The 21,425-nt window shown below is 43.6% G+C and overlaps 2 protein-coding genes across 3 annotated transcripts in view; one reads left to right on the forward strand and one right to left on the reverse strand.

The window, feature by feature from the left end:
* The window catches only part of cnnm2b (cyclin and CBS domain divalent metal cation transport mediator 2b), a 73,419-nt gene extending 69,748 nt beyond the window's left edge, over positions 1-3,671 (forward strand). The window contains exons 7-8 of the mRNA XM_054779455.1: positions 791-969; positions 1,941-3,671. Of these exons, the coding sequence (XP_054635430.1) occupies positions 791-969; positions 1,941-2,222 (461 nt within the window). The 3' untranslated portion in view covers positions 2,223-3,671. The remainder of the gene's footprint in view (positions 1-790; positions 970-1,940) is intronic.
* A 2,700-nt stretch (positions 3,672-6,371) lies between these two features.
* nt5c2b (5'-nucleotidase, cytosolic IIb) overlaps positions 6,372-21,425 on the reverse strand; it is a 30,890-nt gene continuing 15,836 nt past the window's right edge. The window contains exons 4-18 of one of the 2 annotated variants that reach the window (XM_054778854.1): positions 20,176-20,293; positions 19,958-20,053; positions 19,727-19,818; positions 19,579-19,636; positions 18,897-18,990; positions 16,895-16,948; positions 16,717-16,800; positions 14,794-14,835; positions 14,571-14,678; positions 12,930-12,996; positions 12,673-12,843; positions 11,878-11,929; positions 11,526-11,586; positions 9,554-9,730; positions 6,372-8,195 (exon numbers count right to left, since the gene is read on the reverse strand). In XM_054778854.1, coding sequence (XP_054634829.1) covers positions 7,911-8,195; positions 9,554-9,730; positions 11,526-11,586; positions 11,878-11,929; positions 12,673-12,843; positions 12,930-12,996; positions 14,571-14,678; positions 14,794-14,835; positions 16,717-16,800; positions 16,895-16,948; positions 18,897-18,990; positions 19,579-19,636; positions 19,727-19,818; positions 19,958-20,053; positions 20,176-20,293 — 1,559 coding nt within the window. In that variant the 3' untranslated portion in view covers positions 6,372-7,910. The other variant, XM_054778855.1, reaches the window with a different exon arrangement.

Below are 21,425 nucleotides of genomic sequence, written 5' to 3' on the forward strand. Positions count from 1 at the left end.
AGGGAGAAAAACAGCTTTTTGTGAAAATATCAATTTCAAGCATAACTTTCACTTGGACACAAATATTTTGTGACAGCTCAAATATCTAAACTAATATCTAAAACATACCGCCGACGCAAAAATCATCAAAACAACAATTTATTTCCAAATATAACACCATCAACTATTGACAATTTTCACATTTGGAACTAATTTATGTGCGTGCATGCGTGTGTGTGTGTGTGTGTGTGTGTCTGTGCGTGCATGAGTCAACATTTCCCTATAGTGCCTAACCTTCTGCACGCTACACTCCTCCGTGCTCTCCCACTTCCTCCTTGCTGTCATGTGTGATTTGTGCTAACCTGATCCCTGCCAAGCTCGTATCAGTTGCACGTCGTTTTTATGGCTTAAAAGTGATGTGAATTGAAGTAAAAGTGAAGTGAAGTGAATTGCATCAGTGGAGAGTTGCATCGTCACCCCTTTTTGCCTAAAAGACGTATAAATATGTTGTTGGGATCGGGCGTTCGGGATTCTATAAAATTAGAACTACGTCATGTGCTTACAAAAAAAGCAAATAATCAAAAGTTACACAACATGACTTCTCCTCAACGCATCGACTTCCTGGACAATGTGGAGTGAATTGACTTGTGATACGGCGCCCTCTGCTGGATCCAGTGCCATCAAACCACTTTCTACTGAAGTTCACAATCAAAAACAAATGAAAGCAGAGATCGAGTGCATGAAATAAAACTGTTCACACACACGGCGTGTTTTAATGTGCTAAAGTGACATTTCCTTACTTCCCCTGCAGAGAGCAAATCGCCACCGCGGCCGTTTGGACTGAATCATTCAGACTCTCTGAACAGGAGCGATCGAATAGACGCCATCACCCCAACGCTGGGCAGCAGCAACAATCAACTCAACTCCTTCCTGCAGATCTACGTCCCCGACTACTCTGTCCGAGCGTGCTCAGACCTGCATTACATAAAGGTGAGCAGAAAGCACCTTGAGGGTGTTTCTGTCAACACTAAATTGAATGTCTGTTGCTGGTGGAGGAGACCTCTGATTGGAGATCTTTTCTTTTGGTTTCACTCCACTTCCCTCTACTGCGATACTGCTGTAGTAGTGAATGAGTGAGTGAGTGAGGGTTCACCCATAAAACTCCAGCCCGAGTCTTATTTCGAGACTGGAGGGAGTGAGGAGGACTTGCCTGAAGTCCAGACATTACACACCTCACCTTAGAGAAGCAGAGAAGCAAACAAGGTCTGGAGCCCCAACAAGACTGATCTAAAACACCTGTGCTCCTCCCCTCAGTTAAGTCCAACATCTGAAAAAAGAGAAACACAGTGAGAAAGGAAGGAGAAACCAAAACAAGCAGAGAAACCACAAGGCTGCTCACCTGCAGCAACAAACTAGTGTCACTGCATAGCGTAACAAATGGCAATTTATTGACGGTCCCTAGTATAAACAACCAGCGGTTAGAGCAGCATTTCCCGTGCGAGCTCCCCGCACCATGACACAGCAGTCTGGGCACAGTGAGGGAGAACTAGCGCTGTAGTCCAACGTGAAACTAACTTCACCACGGACATGTCTGCATGGTGGTGTTGCCTTTTCTTCTTCTTGCGGGTGGCGGGAGTCGAGTGGCAACCAGCTTTAAGGCGCATTACCGCCCCTACTGTGTTGGAGTGTGGCCCAGAGTTACCAACGCCGTACGGCAACCGTATCAGCCTGATCTCGTGGCGGAAGCCGATATTATGCAATCTTCAAAATACAGCGGATCGGCAGTCGATCCTGATCCTGAAGATGGGACCCGGACACCCCTAGACGTAACGATGCTTAGCTTTCTATAGATAGTTGTGGTTCTGTGTAGACGCCAATGAGAACCAATGATGGCCTGCACACTAAGTCATGCTTAAATACCTCTGACACATGACCTGACATCCATCTTTGCCGTTTCCCAGGTAACACGGCAGCAGTACCAGAACGCAGTGATGGCGTCGCGTATGGACAAGACGCCGCAGTCCACAGACAGCGAGTTCACGAAGATCGAGCTCACGCTGAGCGAGCTCCGTGACGGCGTGGAGACCTCCGGCGTGGTCACCAGCATAGCCAGCACCACCGCACCCGCCCCGGCCGTGACTGTGTCCTTGGCAAACGAGACGTCCCACCTGCTCAACCAGCAGCACAACTGCGTGGGCGTGAGCAGGAGCAATCACAGCGCTCACAAGGAGGGGCCCATCTAGCCCCTGCCAAGCCCGGTGGAGACCCCAGAGGTGAAGCGGTGTAGCTAGAGGCGAGGGAACGTGGGGGTGCCCTCAGATGCTGCCCCCCACTCAGTCTGTTAGTGAGGCCCTCTAAAGGGGCGGGAAGTGGGGTGAGGTGGGTGAAACACCCCCCGCCCGTCAGAAGCCCTGCTCTGCTACACCCTCGTACAGACGGTGCTGTGACTGAGCTTCCTTTTGGGACAATCTGACACTTTCATAGCGGAAACTTAGACCAGAGGACAGAGTTACAGTGTGCATGCAAGCTTCCCTCCCGTACCCCCCCTTCCACACACACACACACACCACTCAGGCCAAAGACCTTGGTCCCCCCCTCCTTTGTTTGTTACACTGGACACACACTGCTGTTTGTTTGCACACAAACGAACGAATCCCACCTTTTGCATCTTTCAGGGAAACTCAGAGGAGCCCATCATCTGCATGGACTCACGGAGCAACGGTTTGGCAAAGACTGCACCAAAAACCGCTTTGAGAGAAACCATTACATCACAAACCAAGAATGTTTTCCTGTATTTATTTATTTTATAATATTGTATGTATGTATGTATGTGTATATATATATATATATGTATATGTGTATATATATATATATGTGTATATATATACATATGTATGTATACACATACATGGTGTGATGTTCAGTGGCATGTAAGCATGCTCTTAAACGTCACATCAGAGAGAATATGCTACATATGTGGAGCTAAACGTCCATTCATGTATATGAGGGGGTTTTACACATACAGTATGTACATTACAGATGGTCTTATTTTTACTATTGTATATTCTAAATTGGGCATTTTCACCCTTAAAAAAAATCACACTATTGCCTTTTAAGAGAAAAATCATAACAGTAATTATTTTAACAAAGTGCAATGAAGAGAACTTTATTTAAGAGCTGATTATTAATGAGTGTATTGTAAATTGACAGATATGTTTGTATGTATGCTGCGTATGTATTTGTATGTCTGGACCAGACTAAAGCCAACATCCACATGCAAAATGTACCTTCCTCTCTAATTGGAGGCCCCCCATGGTTATCAGCTGGACGCTGACATGTCACCGCCCCCACACCCCGCCCCCACATTGTGGTGTGTCTTAAAGTTTTTGTCCTTTAATCAAACTTGACTTGCACAGTATTAATGACCTCATCTAACATGTTGAGCATCGTCAACGCCACAAGAAGAAACCTCAACATCCACCGGTGACACGCGACCTTCCTTTTCTAGTCTCCTCTCGTCCGTCTCCCCGTCACACGTTACCCCCACGCCCCACCCCGGCAGCGCTCCAGCCCACGGAGGCTTTGTGTTTGACAGCAGTGAATGTGAACGTGCACATCATAATCCATGTTTAATAATTCTTTAGTTACGTCAAGGCTGCCGTGTCACAACTGTTGTGGCTGCTCATTAAAAGATTGACATTGATATTGTTTGCATTTCATGGTCGCATTTTACTTGCATTTTTGCACTTTCGTCAGTGCCTCCCGGAGGACTGCAATCTATTTGTGGCAGAAATACAAATTAACTTTTTTTAATGCCACTGCTTTTTGTGTTTTTGCTATGGCGGCCATGTTGCTACATTGTCAACACGGATCTCTTCTACGTGTGAGATGTGTTGTGGTCGCCACAGTACCAATATTAGTGAAGCAGGACGCCCACTTAACCCTTTACCTTCCACTACATCGTCACGGTACGCCCGACTTTTGTTTTTGTAATGGCTACATATTGGAGCTGACTCCACTGCTGACGTGTTTTTATTTCTGACTTTGGAGAAGTTAACGCTACTGTAGGTGTAGTGTTCCTTCCTATGTTGCCATGTGGAATCTATGCACGCAGGAAGGACTTTCCGCCAATGCTTGAAAGGACCGAACTACTGTAAGTACTACATGTTACCATGAATGTACCTGTTACTACATGCTCACAGCATGGAGAGAAAACCATAAAAGCTTGTTGCAGGTTTTTGAAGGTGTTTTAATATCGGTCTTTGTCGGCACCATAGGTGGATCCCATTACGTGCAGTTATGAGCTGCCGCTTTCTATCGTTTTTTATAACTCTAGAAGGCACAGGAAAGGGATAAGACGTGTGTGTTCATGTCTCACATAAGGATTGTGAATGATGGGAAAAATTCGAAAAAAAGTTCAGTTTATATTTAACTGCTAATTGGTAGTAAGAAGTCATCAGCCGAAGCGGTGATTTTTAAACACTGTAGTTACAGCTTTCGACCGCTGGAGGTCACTGTTTCGTCATATAACTTTATCAGTGTTGCCAATTTGGCGAGTTTGTCGCGAGGTCTGGCGGCATTCCAACCCTCCTTGACGGCACATTTTCTCAAAAGCAACTAGCGACAAATATAACGACATTTCTGGCGTCGTTAGGGATTTTTATGATATTTGGGGACTTAAAAGTGAAAGCAGGTATTGTTCTGCATGTTGTGTTGTCACTGAGCAGCAGCGGGTGCTTTCGACCGGTCCGCCCCGCCCAAAGGCAGCCACACACCGGCAGCATGATGTGGAGCTCTCCGCATTGAAAGTGCAAATGAATCACGCATGCGCGAGCCGCGAGGGTGTAGCTCGCCCTGTTATATACAGCCAGAACTAAAACACAAATGTTTCTTAATCTTCAGTAAAACTGGATAAAAGAGGAGGGTGTGTTTATTGTGTTTACATTTTATTGTTAGTCTATTGCTACTCTCTGTTTGTAAAATGAAGTTGATTATTTTACAATTCTTGGGGTAAATGTAAGTAATTGATAAGCCTACTGTATGACGCTCAGTTGCTATGACATATATTCACCACAAGAGGGTGCTACTCACGACGCACACAGTCGTGTTAACGTGAGCGATAGAATAAACGCAGCATCATCTGTTATTCGCTGTTTAGTTGTGCTCATTTAAAAAAAAAATCTCAAAAGCCAACGTGTGATGGGAGAACTTTGAGAGGCGCTGGCCGAGATAAAATATTAAAGTTTATCTTTTTTTTTTAATTAACATACCAACAATCAAGTTTATTTGTAGTTCTAAACGTAATTAAAGTGTTTTTACTTTTTTTGTCTCTTCAGCATTTTGCAAAGTCATATTCAAATTACACAGTGACGTCATGTTGCGACTTGTACTTCAGCCAATAGCTACTTTTCTTACCAAATAGTTGGCAAGGTGGTTCTGAACTTGGTGGCAGGTTGTGTACACATTATGGGTTTGCACGTGTGTATGCAGAGCATTTTAAATTGTGACAAAATACTGCAGTGAAATACAAGGTTGAAAAAAAGCAACAATGAATGATCTCAGCTTAAGGTGGTGTTTACAACTCTACAAATGGAACTTCCTGGTGGGGTCCTCTATATGGTTTACTGACACTTTATTTCGTTGCAGATTATTTCCTTTCTCGGACTGCTGGTTCGCTGATTTTTTGTGTGGAATTGTAGTTCTTTTTTTACAGTGTATACAGGCTGGGCCTGGCGCTAAAGAAGAAGTGCATTGTGGGAAGCTGAGTGTTGTAGTTCTGCGCTTTAGCACGAGGCGGCGGTGTCTCTCTATTTTCTCTCTTAAGTATGGGCGGTGCGCCCATTGCGTTCTGCGTCCTGATTGGCTGTAGGCCATTGTCAATCAATCTCCTTCGCGCTGTCTCCTGTTGTGGTCACGGCCGTAGACATACACGCCGCATCGAGTGGGTTTGTCCACTGCTGCAATACGTCAACGTCGCCGCCATATTGGATGTGTCTGCGCTGTAAATGAATACATGTAAATGTACTTACTTTCATAAAGCGCCTTTTTACAAAGAAGTTTCAGTGCAATTCCTCTCGTTTATACATTCACACACACACTAATATACTTGGGAAACAGTTAGGCACCAAAAACAATGTATTTGACCTTCCCAAGTATATAAGTACAGTGTGAATGTCACTTATTGCGGCCTATTTTGGGGACCGATCACCTGCAATAAACGAGGGCACACTATATTCATTTAACACTTATAAGAACTAACAAAATGCAAAGCAGTACAGTTTTACCTCACTGCAAGCTACAATAATACACATTTTTAACGTAATACCGTAGCTTTTTAATACAGCTCTTGAATTGCATGAGGTTTTTTCAGTGCGACAAAGACAGTCAAAAAGTATGAAAAACTATCTTTATTATACATTTGTAGGTCATGTACACACTGCAGGAACATCTGGGAATAAAGGCAACACTGCATAATGTACATGCATAAAATCATTTTGGAAAATGAGGTGACAGTGACAAGTTGATGCATTCAGGACTTCATGACAGTAAGGAAAAAAAAAAGTCTCTCATTGACTTGAGCTCACTGTTTTGCAATCGGCTCCAAGACTGAATGTGTTGTTGAAAAGGAAGATCATGGAACACTCCACTTATACACACTAGCTTAGAATGACAGCTAACATTTTAGTTCCAGCATTTAATGTGCTATTCACATTTCCCATTCCTTTTTTTTTTTTTTTAGTAGTTCCAGCTTGGGTTTGCATTTGTTTTCCAGTGCAAATTACAGCCAATACATTTGTAAAATGCGTTACACTTATAATATAACACATGCATGTTTGAAGTTATGCAATGAAAACTCTCAAGACAACTAAAACATTATATTTCATTTGTTTGAATTAAAAGGAAACGCTACTGAACCGCGTCATAAAGGTTCTGTCGTGTGTCAGGCAAGAAATGAGGTCACAAAAAGGAAATAAAGGAACATCAAGTTGCTTAAAATTTAGTTCACGGCAGCTCATTTCACCTGTGTTTCAACAGTTTGGCTCTTTTTGCCTTTTCGTCTAAAAATCTCCCAACAGAGCTTTAGAATGCATTGCATGACAAACCTCACATTAAAGCAAAAAAAAAAAAAAAAAATGCAAAAGCAAACGCAATACTCGGGTTAAAAAAATACTGCCCTTTTAGCTTCTCCTGCTGTTTACACCTGGCAGCTACTCACAAAAGCACGACGTGGCTGTTGTCATGGCAACTATCAGCGTGCAATTGAGTGTTGCCTGGTAACCACGCATCGGGTCAACAGCCACCCATGCACAGCGACACCTTCTCTCCTCTTGGCGGTAGATGTGCACTTACACGCACGTGCGCGTGCGCGACATGTAAAATGACAAAATGATAAGTCAAAGCATGTTGTTCCCATTTTGCGTATGTAGCTGCTGTCATGGACGCCCGTAAGAAGGAATGATGTGCTGACACATCATCACGCCAATGATAGTCACGCGTCACGCCGACCTTACCCCATAGTCACGCCTGGAAAGGTCGCGTTGAAACACAATGGAGTGTCTTCTGTCTGTTTGACGACCAAAGAAAAATCCATTACAAAAAAAAAATCATGTTTTGAAGGAGTCATCATGCATGCAGTCGTGTGACAAGTCATGTGATGTCTTCCTTCACACTCGACTCAAAACATTCTGTGTTGTTGTGTGTGCATACAGTATTGATAGACACACACACACACGCACGCACACGCACGCACGCACGCACACACACACACACACACACACACACACACACACACACACACACACACACACACACACACACACACACACACACACACACACACACACACACACACACACACACACACACACACTCTCTCATCGGGATATTTCACCCTGCCACTCCCTAGAAAACCTTTAAATGGCCACAAAGATTCATTCCTCCTCCTCCTCCTCCTCTTCTTCCTCTTCTTCTTCTTCTTCTTCTTCCTCCTCCTCCTCCTCCTCCTCATCGTCATCCTCGTCATGGCAGTGGGTGATCTCCTGGGGGGTCTGAGGGAACAGGTTGGGAGGCTTGATCTCGCTGAAGGAGCGGGTCAGCTGGTTGCGTTTGCACTCCAAGTCCTTGCAGTCGCTGCAGTGGTTGCGGTTGCGTGTGGCGAGCGGCGACTCGGCGTCGATGTCCACGTGCGTGTGCTCCACGGTCGACTCGTGGGGCATCTGAAACGACACCACAGACGTTCAACACTCGCTTTCTGCTGCACTTTTATTGAGTTCTGAAAGAGGTCGTTCCTGATGCCATGCATTCGGGTGTGTAAGCCGCACCCACTAAATTCAGAGGATTTCTACGTATATAAGCTGCACCGTTGTATAAGCCGCACTCGTCCACGTCATAGAACGGCATATTGTGACGCACACGAGTCCGTGAAGACCAGGCAGCACTTTATTTGACACTCACAAGTTTGTCAACCCATTGGAAAGTGTCCTCCAATAAAAAGCATCATTGAAAATGGATGGATGGCACTGCAATGCTGTGTCTGACCACCAGAGAGGCCAGGGAAGTCCAGAGCCCAGAGGGAGGCTGACGTCACTGCAGCACCCTATGAATGCGTTGCTCAGACACAATGCATTTTGGGAAATCTTTTTATTTTAAACTTGCATTGGTACCTTTTTGTATATTTCTCAGGTATACTGTTGGAGCGTTAAGTTGTTCTCAGTAAGATGATACCGTGTGTTAGACTGTTATGTTGTTATACTGTCCACTGACTTCCAATGGGTTGATAAGCTTGTTGTGAGTTCCCTTATAGCTCATGATTGGCTTCTGCCAAAGAAAGAGCTACTGTTTCCTCACTGACTCGCGAGCGGCACAGTATTTAAACAATTAGTAGTAGTTCTGAAGTAAAGGAGATGTCCCGAGATTAGAATTTAGCCATAAATTATCTGCACCGCTGTATAAACCGCAGGGTTCAAAGTTTAAGAAAAAAGTAGTGGCTTCTACACCAGAAATTACGGTATTTTCCTTAAAAACGTGATTTATTCTCACAACGAGGAAAAGGCTTCTTGAGACGTCATCTGTACTTCTGTGTAGAAGGTGTCGGACGTTTCGCTCCTCATCCGAAGAGCTTCGTCAGCAAACATTCTCACAACATGGCTATTTTATTGTCATTTTAATATCTACTATTAGTTTCAAGGTGGCCCTCATCCTCCTATTTCATGGAAATGTTTTGTATTCATAGAGGTTCGTGTGAATCAAAGAGATGAAGCCTCTTTCCACCAAACACTGCAGTTCTGTTCCATTTCTTTGGAATATTTTTCAAAAGCGTCCAAAATAAATAAATGGAATCAATGAAAATGTCAGAATAAGTGACTCACACGCAACCAGACGGCTTATTTTGTCTTGCACTAATCATATCTAAGATGAAAAGACACAAAATCGTTGTCGCTTTTTGATTATTGTGTGACATTCCGTTTACGGTATCGCCCCAAAAAGTACAGTGGCCAGTTGGAGTCAACGGAGCCACTTGATGGAACGCATCTTAAACACGCCTCGTGTTCTCCTGTGGCGTGTCGGCACTCACGAGCACGTGTGCAGCTCTGAAGAGGTAGCTGAAGGGATAGTAGAGCAGGTTGATGAAGGAGGCTGCGTAGAGATCGGCGTAGCGCATCACTTGAGAGGCAAACAGAGTCTGCCTGGAGCCGCTGCGGAAGAGGCTGCCCATCATGCCGTAGCACATGTCCATGTCGTGGGTGACTTTCTGAAAGACAGCAAGAGGTTGCCGAGTCAGTACAGAGAAGAACTGCTCTTTCAGTAGGACTTACCAGGCAGTGATGAGAGGCAGAAATGAGAGCAGACTCAACCATCTGAAAGTGCTTGAAGGTGACATTGTACCAGTAACATCTTGTAAGTAATGTAGAGTCTTGACACAGACACACAGTCTGACACGCTTTTTAAACCTTTTTCAACCTTAACACACCAACAGCAGTGCTCAGTTCCTCTCCACACCAACACACAACGCACCACTTCCTCATTATCCACCAATCACACTCACGGTGCGTGCTGGAATTGTGAACACCAGCAGGTCGCTACACTAACTTAATTTTGCTCAATTAATACACGACTCTTGCATGTAGGGTTGACTAGCAAGTACTGTTCTAGCGCTTGTCTAACATCGCAACTATTGTGCATCAATTTCTGCTCTTGCAGTATTTTTTCCGTACATTCTGGTTGCTGCTGGTTTTGCTGAGATTAAGACAATCCTTCTTTTAAGTACTGGTTCAGGCACTTTTTAAGCACTGGCACTTTTCATAAGTACTAATTTGGCACCGGTATCGAGCATGTTATATCCAACCCTACTGGTACCAAAACAAGTTTAGAAAATTTAAAAAATATATATATTTTAACATTTTTCCATAATACTAAATCCCATAATAATAAAAGAGTGCATTTGCAATAGTTAGTGAACAAATATATTGCAATTGATCCTATTCCTTTTGGACATTACATTACAACATGACACATTTCAACTGTGAATTGTAATATGTGATGTATTCCAATGTAACTTGCATGCATGTTCAAATAAATTAAACCATAACCATAACCATCTAATACACCGAAAATTATGGTATTTGCATACTGTTTGCGTTCTGTTTACGCATAAATTAAGCACTTGGCACGCAATTCATGGCCGAGAAGTGACCACGCTCCCGCACAACTTATTTACACCTTGTAAAGAAGTGTTTACGTCGAGAGCACGACAATAGTACGCGTGACGCGCATTGTTACTGCAAGGGTATGCATGGTCACCACCGCTTTTTATTATTGGTTCCGCTGTGTTCCGCGTGACGCCACGCAACAGCAGGCGTCACCCTGAGCTTCATTATTTGCAGGGCACCTACAACATGTTGAACTCCAGAGAAGAAGCTCTCATTGCAGAAAAGAAAGGCAAGTCAACATTATCTCACAGCTGCAGAAAGAGAATGCAGAAAGAGCAGGAAGGAGGTATCAAGTAGAAAAAAGGAGGCATGGACAGTAAGACATGATCACTTTTTAACAGAAATTCACAAGGAAAATCCAAGAGGCTACAGACATTACTTGACGATTCCCCCTGACTTGCTCCAAGAGGTGGTGGCAAAGTTAACCCATTCATGTGCACGAGACACGCTTCGATACTGCCGCATTGTTTAGGCATAGGTTGCGATGCATTAGTTCACGGAAATTATGCAAATTTTGAACATTTCACAATTTTCTTTGCGCACCGGCACACAGTTTACACATACTGTATGTCACACATGTTTACCACCAATTTACTCACTGGCACGCAAAATTGTGAACTACTGCGGGGACAAAATGCATGCAAGTGTAAACGTGGCTTTAACTTGACTGTGTGGTTATTCATTAACCTTGAGACCCCAGCAGCCACTCACTGGAGGAGCACCATCAGAACTAAGATAAACCCCGCTTGACAAACACACTGTACATGTGACATCAAACTGTGACGCAAGCCCCGCCCCCTTGGGTCGTCATGGAAATGGAGGCAATTCAAGCTGTACCTTCACTCTTCTCTGAATAGTGCTGATGTCTGGCCTCTCGTTACTGCTGCTGTCCAGATGCCTGGGGGGGGGGAGACAGTGAGAGGTGATTAGAGTGGAGGTGTTGGGGGAGGGGGAGCTGATATCAGTTTGCTGAATGAAGAAGGTGGTGCAACAGCAAGCGGTGCCTGGTTATAAATAACATCAGCGAGGCAGGTTATCGGGCAGCTCCTTTAGACTTTACACTTTACCCAGAGGAGCTTACACACGTGCACACACACGTGCACACACACACGCACGCACACACACTGGTGTTTTTTGCAGAGAGCAGTGGAATCAGAGCAAGAGACTTGGAAGTGTTAAAAGTTCTTACTTGTACAGTTCCGCCAAGAAAATGTCAAGGCCTTGCAGCTCCTCAAACAAAGCTGAAAAAAGAAAAATGATGTCACTGCTCGCATGCATTATGTCATGATCTTTATCAGCTAACTTATGTACACATCAATATACTGATGTTACATTCATGTCAATGCAACCAGGGGCAGACTTAGGGGCAGAGGGCCCCAAACGTCTCATAAAAACTGATTACAGTTTTTTTTTTCTTCGATTTAAAGTACATCTTACTGTTCCAGTCTTAATTCATGTGCTTAAAGCAACATCAAAATGCCTAATCCATCTCATGCAAAGGACTATTCCATGTTACTGCGCATGTGCACACTGATTCCGGAGAACGGGAGCAAAACAAACTTGTCGGCGCGGTTTGGAGTAAAATGACGCGGCGTTACCCCACTGGAGCGGAGAAGAGGAGAAGGTGAGGAAAACAGTTTTTATCGAAACTACCAAAAGTGTCAACCTTTTTCAGTCACAACAAACGAGTGACGTTTTTCATCATAAAGATGTGAGTACTAGAACGGTAAACTATGTAAAATGTTACAGTAAAAGCATTGAGGTGGGGGGGTGTATAAACGTGGCAATGTAACTAGTAACTTAAGCTGACAGATAACTGTAACCGATTACAAAAGCAGGAAAAAGTGTCCTAAATTAGTACAGTATAAGGATGCGGATGGCCCCAATGACTGGGTTTGCCTTGGGCCCCCAAATGGGGGACTTCATACGCCCCTGGATACAACCAGATTCAAACAGGAACAGAAATGTCCATGTAGGGCCTCACAGCTCTTGTCGGTCCACACGTGCAGCTCCTGAGCAAGTTCAGGAATGACCAAGAAGGTCCTCCAGCCTTGGCGTTTCTTGGACTTGAGTATGTCTCCGAAGATATGATCCCCGATGTACACGATGTCTTTCCCCTTGGCTCCCAACAGGTCACACACGATGTCCGAAGAACCTGTGGTAAAACAGCATACAACATCACAAAGAGGGAAAACCTTCTGAATGACCACAAACACCCGAATGCCACATCCTACGTCTTACCTCCAGAGTAGACGATGCCGTGCTGCAGAGGTCCTGTGTAGGTGCCAATCTTTAGTCGCCCTGTGGTCTGAGATGGCAAAATACTTTTTTACGATGTTTAACACCGAGATGGAGCTTCTTAAAGGTACAAAACGTACATCTTCAAGTAGAAAACCAAGGATTGTACTGTGTCATATAGTCAGTATATGTCAATAGACACAGATGACGTGCATACAAGTACAGTATGTGTGTGGACAGACAGATCTTGCACCAGTCCACAGGTTAACTTGAATTCATTTATGTCAGCCTGTACCAACGTGTTGATGACTCAGCAGTACTAATGCTGACACAGCTGGGTTTAGCCTCAACTGCAGCCTTGGTGATTAAGTGTTTGCAGAAAATGTATGAATGGATGGAAGAAAGTCTCATGTCTGAGAGGAAAAACAACTCTCTAAATGATTGTGGTCCATGCCTTCTCTACTGCAATGTAAACATCATATGCAATCTGCTCTTTGCCCCGCTCCACTTGCCACCCTCCTCATTAACCTCCACAGCACCTGCCTACAAGTACTTTACACTTGTTACCTCTGCCAAGCGCAGCGCAAAGTGCAAGCGCAGCATTTTGGGGGTGATAGGGATCACCGTCTGGATCCTGGATTTTTTTTAAAGGATTCTTTAACATTGTGACGTTGGAACATTGGGATAGGACAATCTTTGGCATTTGTGCACATAACTCCACAACAAAATGGTCAGAGCACTTGTTCGGGGGATTTAGCCTTCCCTGTACATTGTGCTATCATGTTAGGCGTTAGCATGCTAACATTAATACTTTAGCATTGATAGCATGTTAATGTTAGCATAGTACCATTTTTAGCCGTGTTCATGGGTAGACACTATCATGCCAGGTGTTAGCATGCTAACATGAGCATAGTAGCATTTTTAGCCATTTTCATAGGTAGACAATAAGTAGTATCTGTCCTGGCTGCACACAGGAAGTGTGAGTTCTAGGTAAAAAAAAAAAAAGCTACAAGTAGATGAAGTAGTCAATTAGCATGTATCACATGTTTTGATAAAAGCCATATGCAGCAATTGTAATTGTTTTTTGATTTGACAAATATTAAGTACATTTGATCAAATGTGGAATTATTACAACTTCTGCTTGGACGTTAGTAGCACAGCAGCTGTTGACCTCCAATAAAAAACAAAAGCAGCCACAAGTCGCGACCGAGTGACGCTGGGAGCACGCAGTGCAGATAGGATTACAGGGTTTACACTGTGCGAAAAGCACAATCCTGCCTCGTGTACCGCCACTTCCATATTATGTGTATTATCATTCACAGTAGCGATGCCGTAGTTCACAGTCGAATTGGCTTCTGGCCGCCCTGTTCTCGTAAGACAGCTCTCCTCTAAACGAGAACTATCGTCACGGTTTAATCTCGCGAGATCTCGTGACACCCCTCGTAAACACTGAAGAAGTCGTGTGTGGCTGGGTACTGATCTACTGATCTTTTATTTACCATCCTGGTGTTTGATTCAAACTTCAGAATTTCTTCAATGGCAAAAAGTGTCTGATGACTAATGTGCTTTTGGACAGGTGTACTGTGTGATGTGGCTGCAGAGTGCATATGCTTGTCATTTCTACGTCACCATCGAGCTGCTCACCGTGTCCACTTGTCGGAGCACCGTCCCTTCGCCAAAGAACAGCGGCTTCCTGGCGTCCACCAGGATGAGGTCAAAGTAGGACTGCCAGGGTCGGTGGGAGGTACCAGGCTGATGTGTGTGCCACACACACGCGGATTATAAAAATACAAGAAAGCGTGTGATACATAACCCTCTTTATAAGACTGAGTTGGATTTCAGTACAGTAGATGAAGAGAATGTTTACCTTCGGGCCGTGGGGGAAATCAAACAGGTAGGTCATAATTTTCTGTGTGGACCAAACACAATCAGTTATGAAGGTTTCAATACATGCTCTGATGACTGCTAGAAAAACAGAATAGTACTGTGCGGAAAACAAAATGACTGCTGGAGACACTTGATGTACAGTGTTCCCAAAATGGCCCGCAATTAATGAAATCCAAGTAGCCAACTTTGTTTTTTTACAATTACTGTATGTGTTTTAAGGCTGTAAAACCCTCACAGGCATTAACATTTTCTCACATTTCTCTCTTGTTTAAACACTCTCAAAGTTCTAACTTCATCTGAATTGTAATGATCAACCTGCAAGGTTGGACACAAGAAATTATTAAGCGACTCTCGTGTGTTTCACTCATCTGACCGTGGTTCTTCGTCCTGGCGCTGTTCCGCTTTTAGCGTTTTTGTATCCTTCTTAAAACATATTGCTCCCGTCGTCGGATTTTCCTCGCACGGTTAGCTTCTTCTGTTTCTTCTATCGTTTACGGCAGGGGTCACCAATACAGTGCCCGCGGGCACCAGGTAGCCCCTCACGACCACATGAGGCGCCCGCACGCCTGCTTTTCATTCAGGTTTTCAGTTAATAACGTGAGAACACTAGAAAGAAATGTTTTCTGAAACATAAAATGTGAGTTGTGGATACCAGCATTTTGTGCATGTTTTGGTAAAACAAGCATATTTGATTTGTTTGGGTTGAAAAAAGGTATGAAAATCATTTCTACAAAAATGAGTAGGTTGTGGCCATTTTCATTTTCTAATAGTAGACCTCGCAAGAAAAAACGTTGGTGACCCCCGGTTTATACGGTATTGGCGGTTAGCAAGCAGCTCACACGTTTAGCTAGTTTGCCACGACCACAACAAGCGACGGCACGAAGGAGATTGACAATGGTGGACAGCAGTGGTTCCCAAACTTTTCACAGCGGCGTACCCCTTCAGACATTTCACCTGAAGCCATGCACCCCCTACTCCTGCACACTTTAAAACATACACCTTTTTATCTTTATTAACTTGAAATATTGAAGATAATTCATTGGTTAATTCATTTTATAGCAATTCCGGGTCAAAAATGGGTATTTTCACATAAGTTTCACATGAGCACTGATAAATAGATAAGCAATCATCCTACATATCGTTTATAAATAGATAAGTAATCATCCTACATAAGTAATCATCCAATATATCTTTTATTCCAGTCTAATGTTGGCATGCTTCCGTTTGAATGGATTGAATTTGAGCATCACATTTTTTGTCCACTCACGCTGGCTATGGTTTAAGTCTGCATATTCATGTAATACCAAATCGAAGGGAAGGTTTAACAATCATGATAAAGCAGCACCTGAAGTACAAAAAATACATACAACCAACGCTAAAGCCTCATTCAGCTGTCACCATGACTGGAGAATCAGCAAACGTACTTCTTTGCTCATACGAGGCACACAGAACAACGACCAACTTCGTGCTGTGTCTCCTTTCTGCTCCGTTCTCCTTCCAGGCACACTCGTAATTGCGAGTGGTAGGCACTAATTGTTTTTCATTTTTATTCACGTATCCCCTATTACAATTGGCGTACCCCTGGAGGTATGCGTACCCCACTTTGGGAACCTCGGGTCTACAGCCAATCAGGAAGCAGAAGACAAAGGGCAGTGCAGACAGAAGAGAGAGAATTGAGAGAGACACCGCTGCCTGTGCTAAAGCACAGAACAACACTCAGCTTCCCACAATGCAATTCTTCTTAAAGGGCCAGGCTCGGCCTGCAGCAGCTATGTTAAAAAAAATCAAAAAAACACTGAAATTGCACCTAAAAAAATCTGCGAATCAGCGAAAGGTGAACCGTGATGGAGTGAGGGAACACTGTACTAGGAAATTACGAGTGAGGCTTAAGGGTCTTACTTACCTCAGTATATTTGTAGTCACTGTTGGTAGCCAAAAAAACCTTGGCGACTTCATTCATTCGGCTGAGGAGAAGAGGCAACTTCCCCTGTTGGGATGCAGAAAACCGTCAAGGGGGTGACAAATAAGCCTCCTTAGGGATTCCAGAGTGTGTGAAGCCTTCATGAATACAAACTACTTACATCTTTCACAACGTACTTCTCCAGATTCTCCACAGTTTTCTCCTTCAGAGTCCCCTGAAATGTCAGATGTATAAAGTTCATGCAGCTTCACTGTTGGCATCCAAACATCAGTGTAGACTCATTCAATGAGTGAAGAGTAGTTAAATAACTACGCAAGGACAACTACGCAGCTTGTGTACATAAGACATCAGGTTGTGGGCCCAAGGGTTTTCATCCTGTCCTTAAAGTCTGTTACTCTGTACATTATTTCCTGACGATGCCAGCTAAAAAAGAAAAACGCATTAAAGTCCTTACAGTTAATGCTTACAAGCACGTTTTAGTAAATGCAAGAGAGGGGAATCGAGTGATTGACTAAAGTTTGTCGCCCTCTACGACCGTATGGCCCATTTGAGCAGCCTAGTACCGGGCTACATCCGAATTACGTCACTAAATACAAGTAAATAAGACAGGTGATGTTGGACCTGAGGAGGGTCCTTGCTCACCTTTTCTGTTCTAGTTCATCCCAAAGGTGGTTGATGGGGTTGAGGCCAGGGCTCTCACGTTCTTCCACACCAAACTGAGCATGCCTTTATCTATTTTTTTTTTGTGCATTAGTGCATGGTCATGCTAGACTAGAAAAGGGCCTTTCCAAAAATGTTCCATATCATTGGAAGCATACATTGTATGGATATACACTTCCGGTCAAAAGTTTTAGAACACTCATCGTTTTGCAGTTATTTATTGAAATTCAGGTGGTTCAAGTCCAATGAATAGCTTGAAATTGTAAAAAAAAAATAAAATAAAAAAATAAGGTAGGGTTAGCCAAAAGTGAAAACTAATGCGTATTTCAGAATGATACTGTTTCAGGGACCACAAAATGGGTCAACAATTTAAAGTTGTTGTGCAGAAATGGAGGTTGATCAAGCCTTGGCAGTTGGTGCAACTCATTCCTACAGCTGTTCCACGTTCTGGAGTTCAGTGTTCCCGCGCAATATCGCGGTTCACCTTTCGCTCTTTTGCGGATTTTTTAAAGTGCAATTTTGCACGTTTTTTTTTTTTTTAAACAACATATGAACGCGCATTGTGCTCTGTGCCCTCGTAGTGTATTACAGTGATCTATCGGTGCGCTGTTGCGTGTGTTTGTTATTGTAACTACTACTGCTACCAGTAGAGGGTGTTGTATACTCATGTGAGAGTGGAAGACGTGTCCACACGTGAACTGTTGTCTCAGTAAAGTTCTGATCGGCTCAGGGAGAGTCCGCCCATTGTGTTCTGCGTTCTGATTGGCTTTAGACCACTGTCAATCAATCTCCTAGCTGCTAGCAATTATACATGCTAAATGAAGGCAGAAGTTACGCGGCTGTAGGGCGCCTGGAATACTGTAAATGAATCATCAGTTCATGGGGACGACGAGGAGGAATATGTTTTAACAAGGATACAAAAACGCTACAGCCTAACAGCCCCAGGACGAGCCACGATCAGAGGAGTGAAATACGCGTGAGTCACTTAATTTCTTGTGCCAATCTCATAAGTTGATCATTAAAATTCAAATGAAATTTGCACTTTGAAAGTGTTTAAACAAGACAGAAATGTGATAAAATGTTAATGCCTGTCTGATAAAAGTGTATAAAGTGTATGGTGAGGGGTTTTACAGCCTTAAAACATATATAATCATTGTACCAAAATATAGTTAGCTACTTTGCCGATTTCACTCATTGCGGGCTATTTTGAGAACCTATCCCCCGTGATAAATGAGGGAACACTGTACTTAGTACCTCCTGTGTCTGCATAAAAACAGTGTTGGGAACATGCTGTGGTACTATACCCTCGTGAGCATCAGTTGAATAGCATTGTACTGCAGAAACTCCTCCAGAGAAATTGGAGTGTTCTAAAACTTTTGACCAGTAGTGTAATTGTGAAATGTACAAAAGCTACTCCAAGGGTCGTTCAATAAGGATAACGTAAGCGTGTATTTAATGAGAGACACACCGAGGCGAGAGCAGCGCTCTCACAGAGTCTGTACCTTGAAATGGACCCAGTCAACAGCATCACGGACGTCTTGGAACATGCTCTTGTACGACATGAAGAGGTCTCCGTCCTTAAAACCGGTTTCACAGCTAAAAGGTGGAAAAGCAGAGACACACATATACGGCTGTCGCACAGCATCACGCGGTATTTTCACAGTATCTTTTCAAATACATTTGTTTTAGTTCTTTTTTTGGGTTTGTCTGTTTGCTTTTAAATGGGATAGCCTTCCCTTGATGGAGAGGTCCCCAGCCAAACAGGAAAGCATTCTCCCCCTAAAAGACCAACAACGAGGATTCAGAGGACAAAGACCATGCAGCCATTCCAGATGACATTTTCACATGTACAGGCCATTGGACAGTGTCAACGTTAGCATCCACTGTTAATCTCACTTTGAATGAGATTTCCCTCTCTCTTAAAAATTAGTAAAACATGTTCAACTACATCTGTGTTATGAAAATGGCAAACCATGCTGTTTTACAATTAGTAGAGGTGTGAAGGTGAATGACTAGCTGTTCCAGATCAAGAACATCATTTTATTAACTGAGAGAACTGCTGTTTGATTTCAGTGTGCACCCTCCCATACGGCGGGGCTTTCCTTTGCCCCAGGTTGGTTTGTATTCCTCAACATGCCCCGCCCGCCAGCTTGCTGCATGACAGAGTAATGTGCACCTTCTTACCTTGTGTATCTATCACAGTTGGAGAAGAAATCCACTAAGCATGCAAAGAGGTAGGTCTCTTTAAAAAACAAAAAGACATGTGTCAGTGGCAAGCATCATGCAACACATACGCTGACGTAACTCCCTCTTTGTTGTGCAAACACCTTACCTGGCAGGTTGAAGAGCGTGTTGAGGATATAAAAGCGCTCGGTATCATCTCTCTGGATAAACTTGTTTGGGTAGCGCTCACGGATCTCAGGACTAGGGAGAAAGGAACCCGTTCAGGACAGATCGTGAGGACGGTGTTGCAGGCAAGTATACCGTTTGAGGACACAAACCTGACAGTGATACTAACAATCTTCCTCAGAGACGAGGAGAGATGAATGTTCAGAAGCCTCACCCTCTGAGGAAGTTGAATCCATGGACGCAGACCAGTATATTACCGTAGGCGTCAACCTTCAACAAGTTTCCATACATGGTGTCAAACACAAGGCCCCTGCAATCAATCATTATGGGGTACTGTTAAACGTCTGTATTCACGACTTCATCTCAGGAAAGGCCACTAAATTAGCTTTGAACTACGAGTGGCGACAGTTAGGAGACGTGTGATTGGCTCACCTGGTAGGAAAGGACGGATCATAGACAAAGCTCAACAGTTCCTGCGGGTAACCGATGGAAACCAGCCGCTCCACCGTGAGCTCGAATCCGAGTGACTCGTACTCTGGTGATTTATACACTAGAAAGGAAAGACACAAACATATCAAATTTACCAAATGACACATTTAAACGATTACATTTTAGGCATCTCTTGCTAGCTAGCCATCATTAGCTTTACTTAATTTCATGGCCTTTTTTCCAGCAATCCTGTTGACAAAGTAAAACAGTAAATACAGTAGTGGGACAGAAAGATTCATTCTTTTTCCTCACGAGTGAACCGGAGCCTACCCCAGCTGGCTTTGGGGTGAGAGACGAAACACAATCCCGTCCTCAGTCGCACGATCACACAACACATACACAGTGTACAACTAACCATTAACATTCACACTTGTGGACGATATAAATTAAACTAACGTGCATCTCTTTGGAATGTGTGAGAAATTTCCACAAGGTCAGAAACTCCTGCCTCTGACGCAGATGTGCTAACCACGCTTCCTGCGTGCAGCCGGGACAGATACCGTAAGCGGGATTGTGCATAAATACAACTAATTTGTAGGAATCTTTGTGGAGAAGTGGCTCAAGGGCCAAAGAAGAACACATTATGGTGCTTTTTCAGCAACAATTGGGTCTTTTATACAATACTGTTTATGCCCATTACATCAATCTCGAGCTAGCGGTCGATCGTGAAAGTAGTTTGGGTTGATCACTTTAAACGTCACCTCATAGGTATCATATGACATCAGTCAGCTGATTCGCTCTTCCTACCTGCAGAAATGGTGAACGTCACGTCTCAAACTACACACGGACTTTATTATTCCACAGATCAACTAACTCGGTGGTAAGATGCCTATATCTATAAGAGACGTTATCCGTTCACTTGTAGCGGCTAGTTATGTAGAAAAAAAGTGAACTGTTTGAGGGCTTTGCTTCACGTCATGAACTCCACTACAGAAATGCATGTTTTTCCACACTTCCGTTCCTTAAACTATTATTTCATGATGAATTGGAAAAATGCCCGTTGCTGAAAGCTTTTTAATATGTTGCCTTGACTTGGGCTGCATTGCCTTTTGCATCATCATTTTCATTTCTTGCATACCTGTAATGTTTGACAGCAAATGCTGACTGAAGTGTGTGCCAAATGAATGCTATGTAGCTATTTTGACGGACAAATTACGGGTTGTGTACTCGGGTTATGTACACAACTATTGAGG

Source organism: Dunckerocampus dactyliophorus, chromosome 6 (genome assembly GCF_027744805.1).
Source record: "Dunckerocampus dactyliophorus isolate RoL2022-P2 chromosome 6, RoL_Ddac_1.1, whole genome shotgun sequence".
NCBI classification, from domain to species: Eukaryota; Metazoa; Chordata; class Actinopteri; order Syngnathiformes; family Syngnathidae; genus Dunckerocampus; species Dunckerocampus dactyliophorus.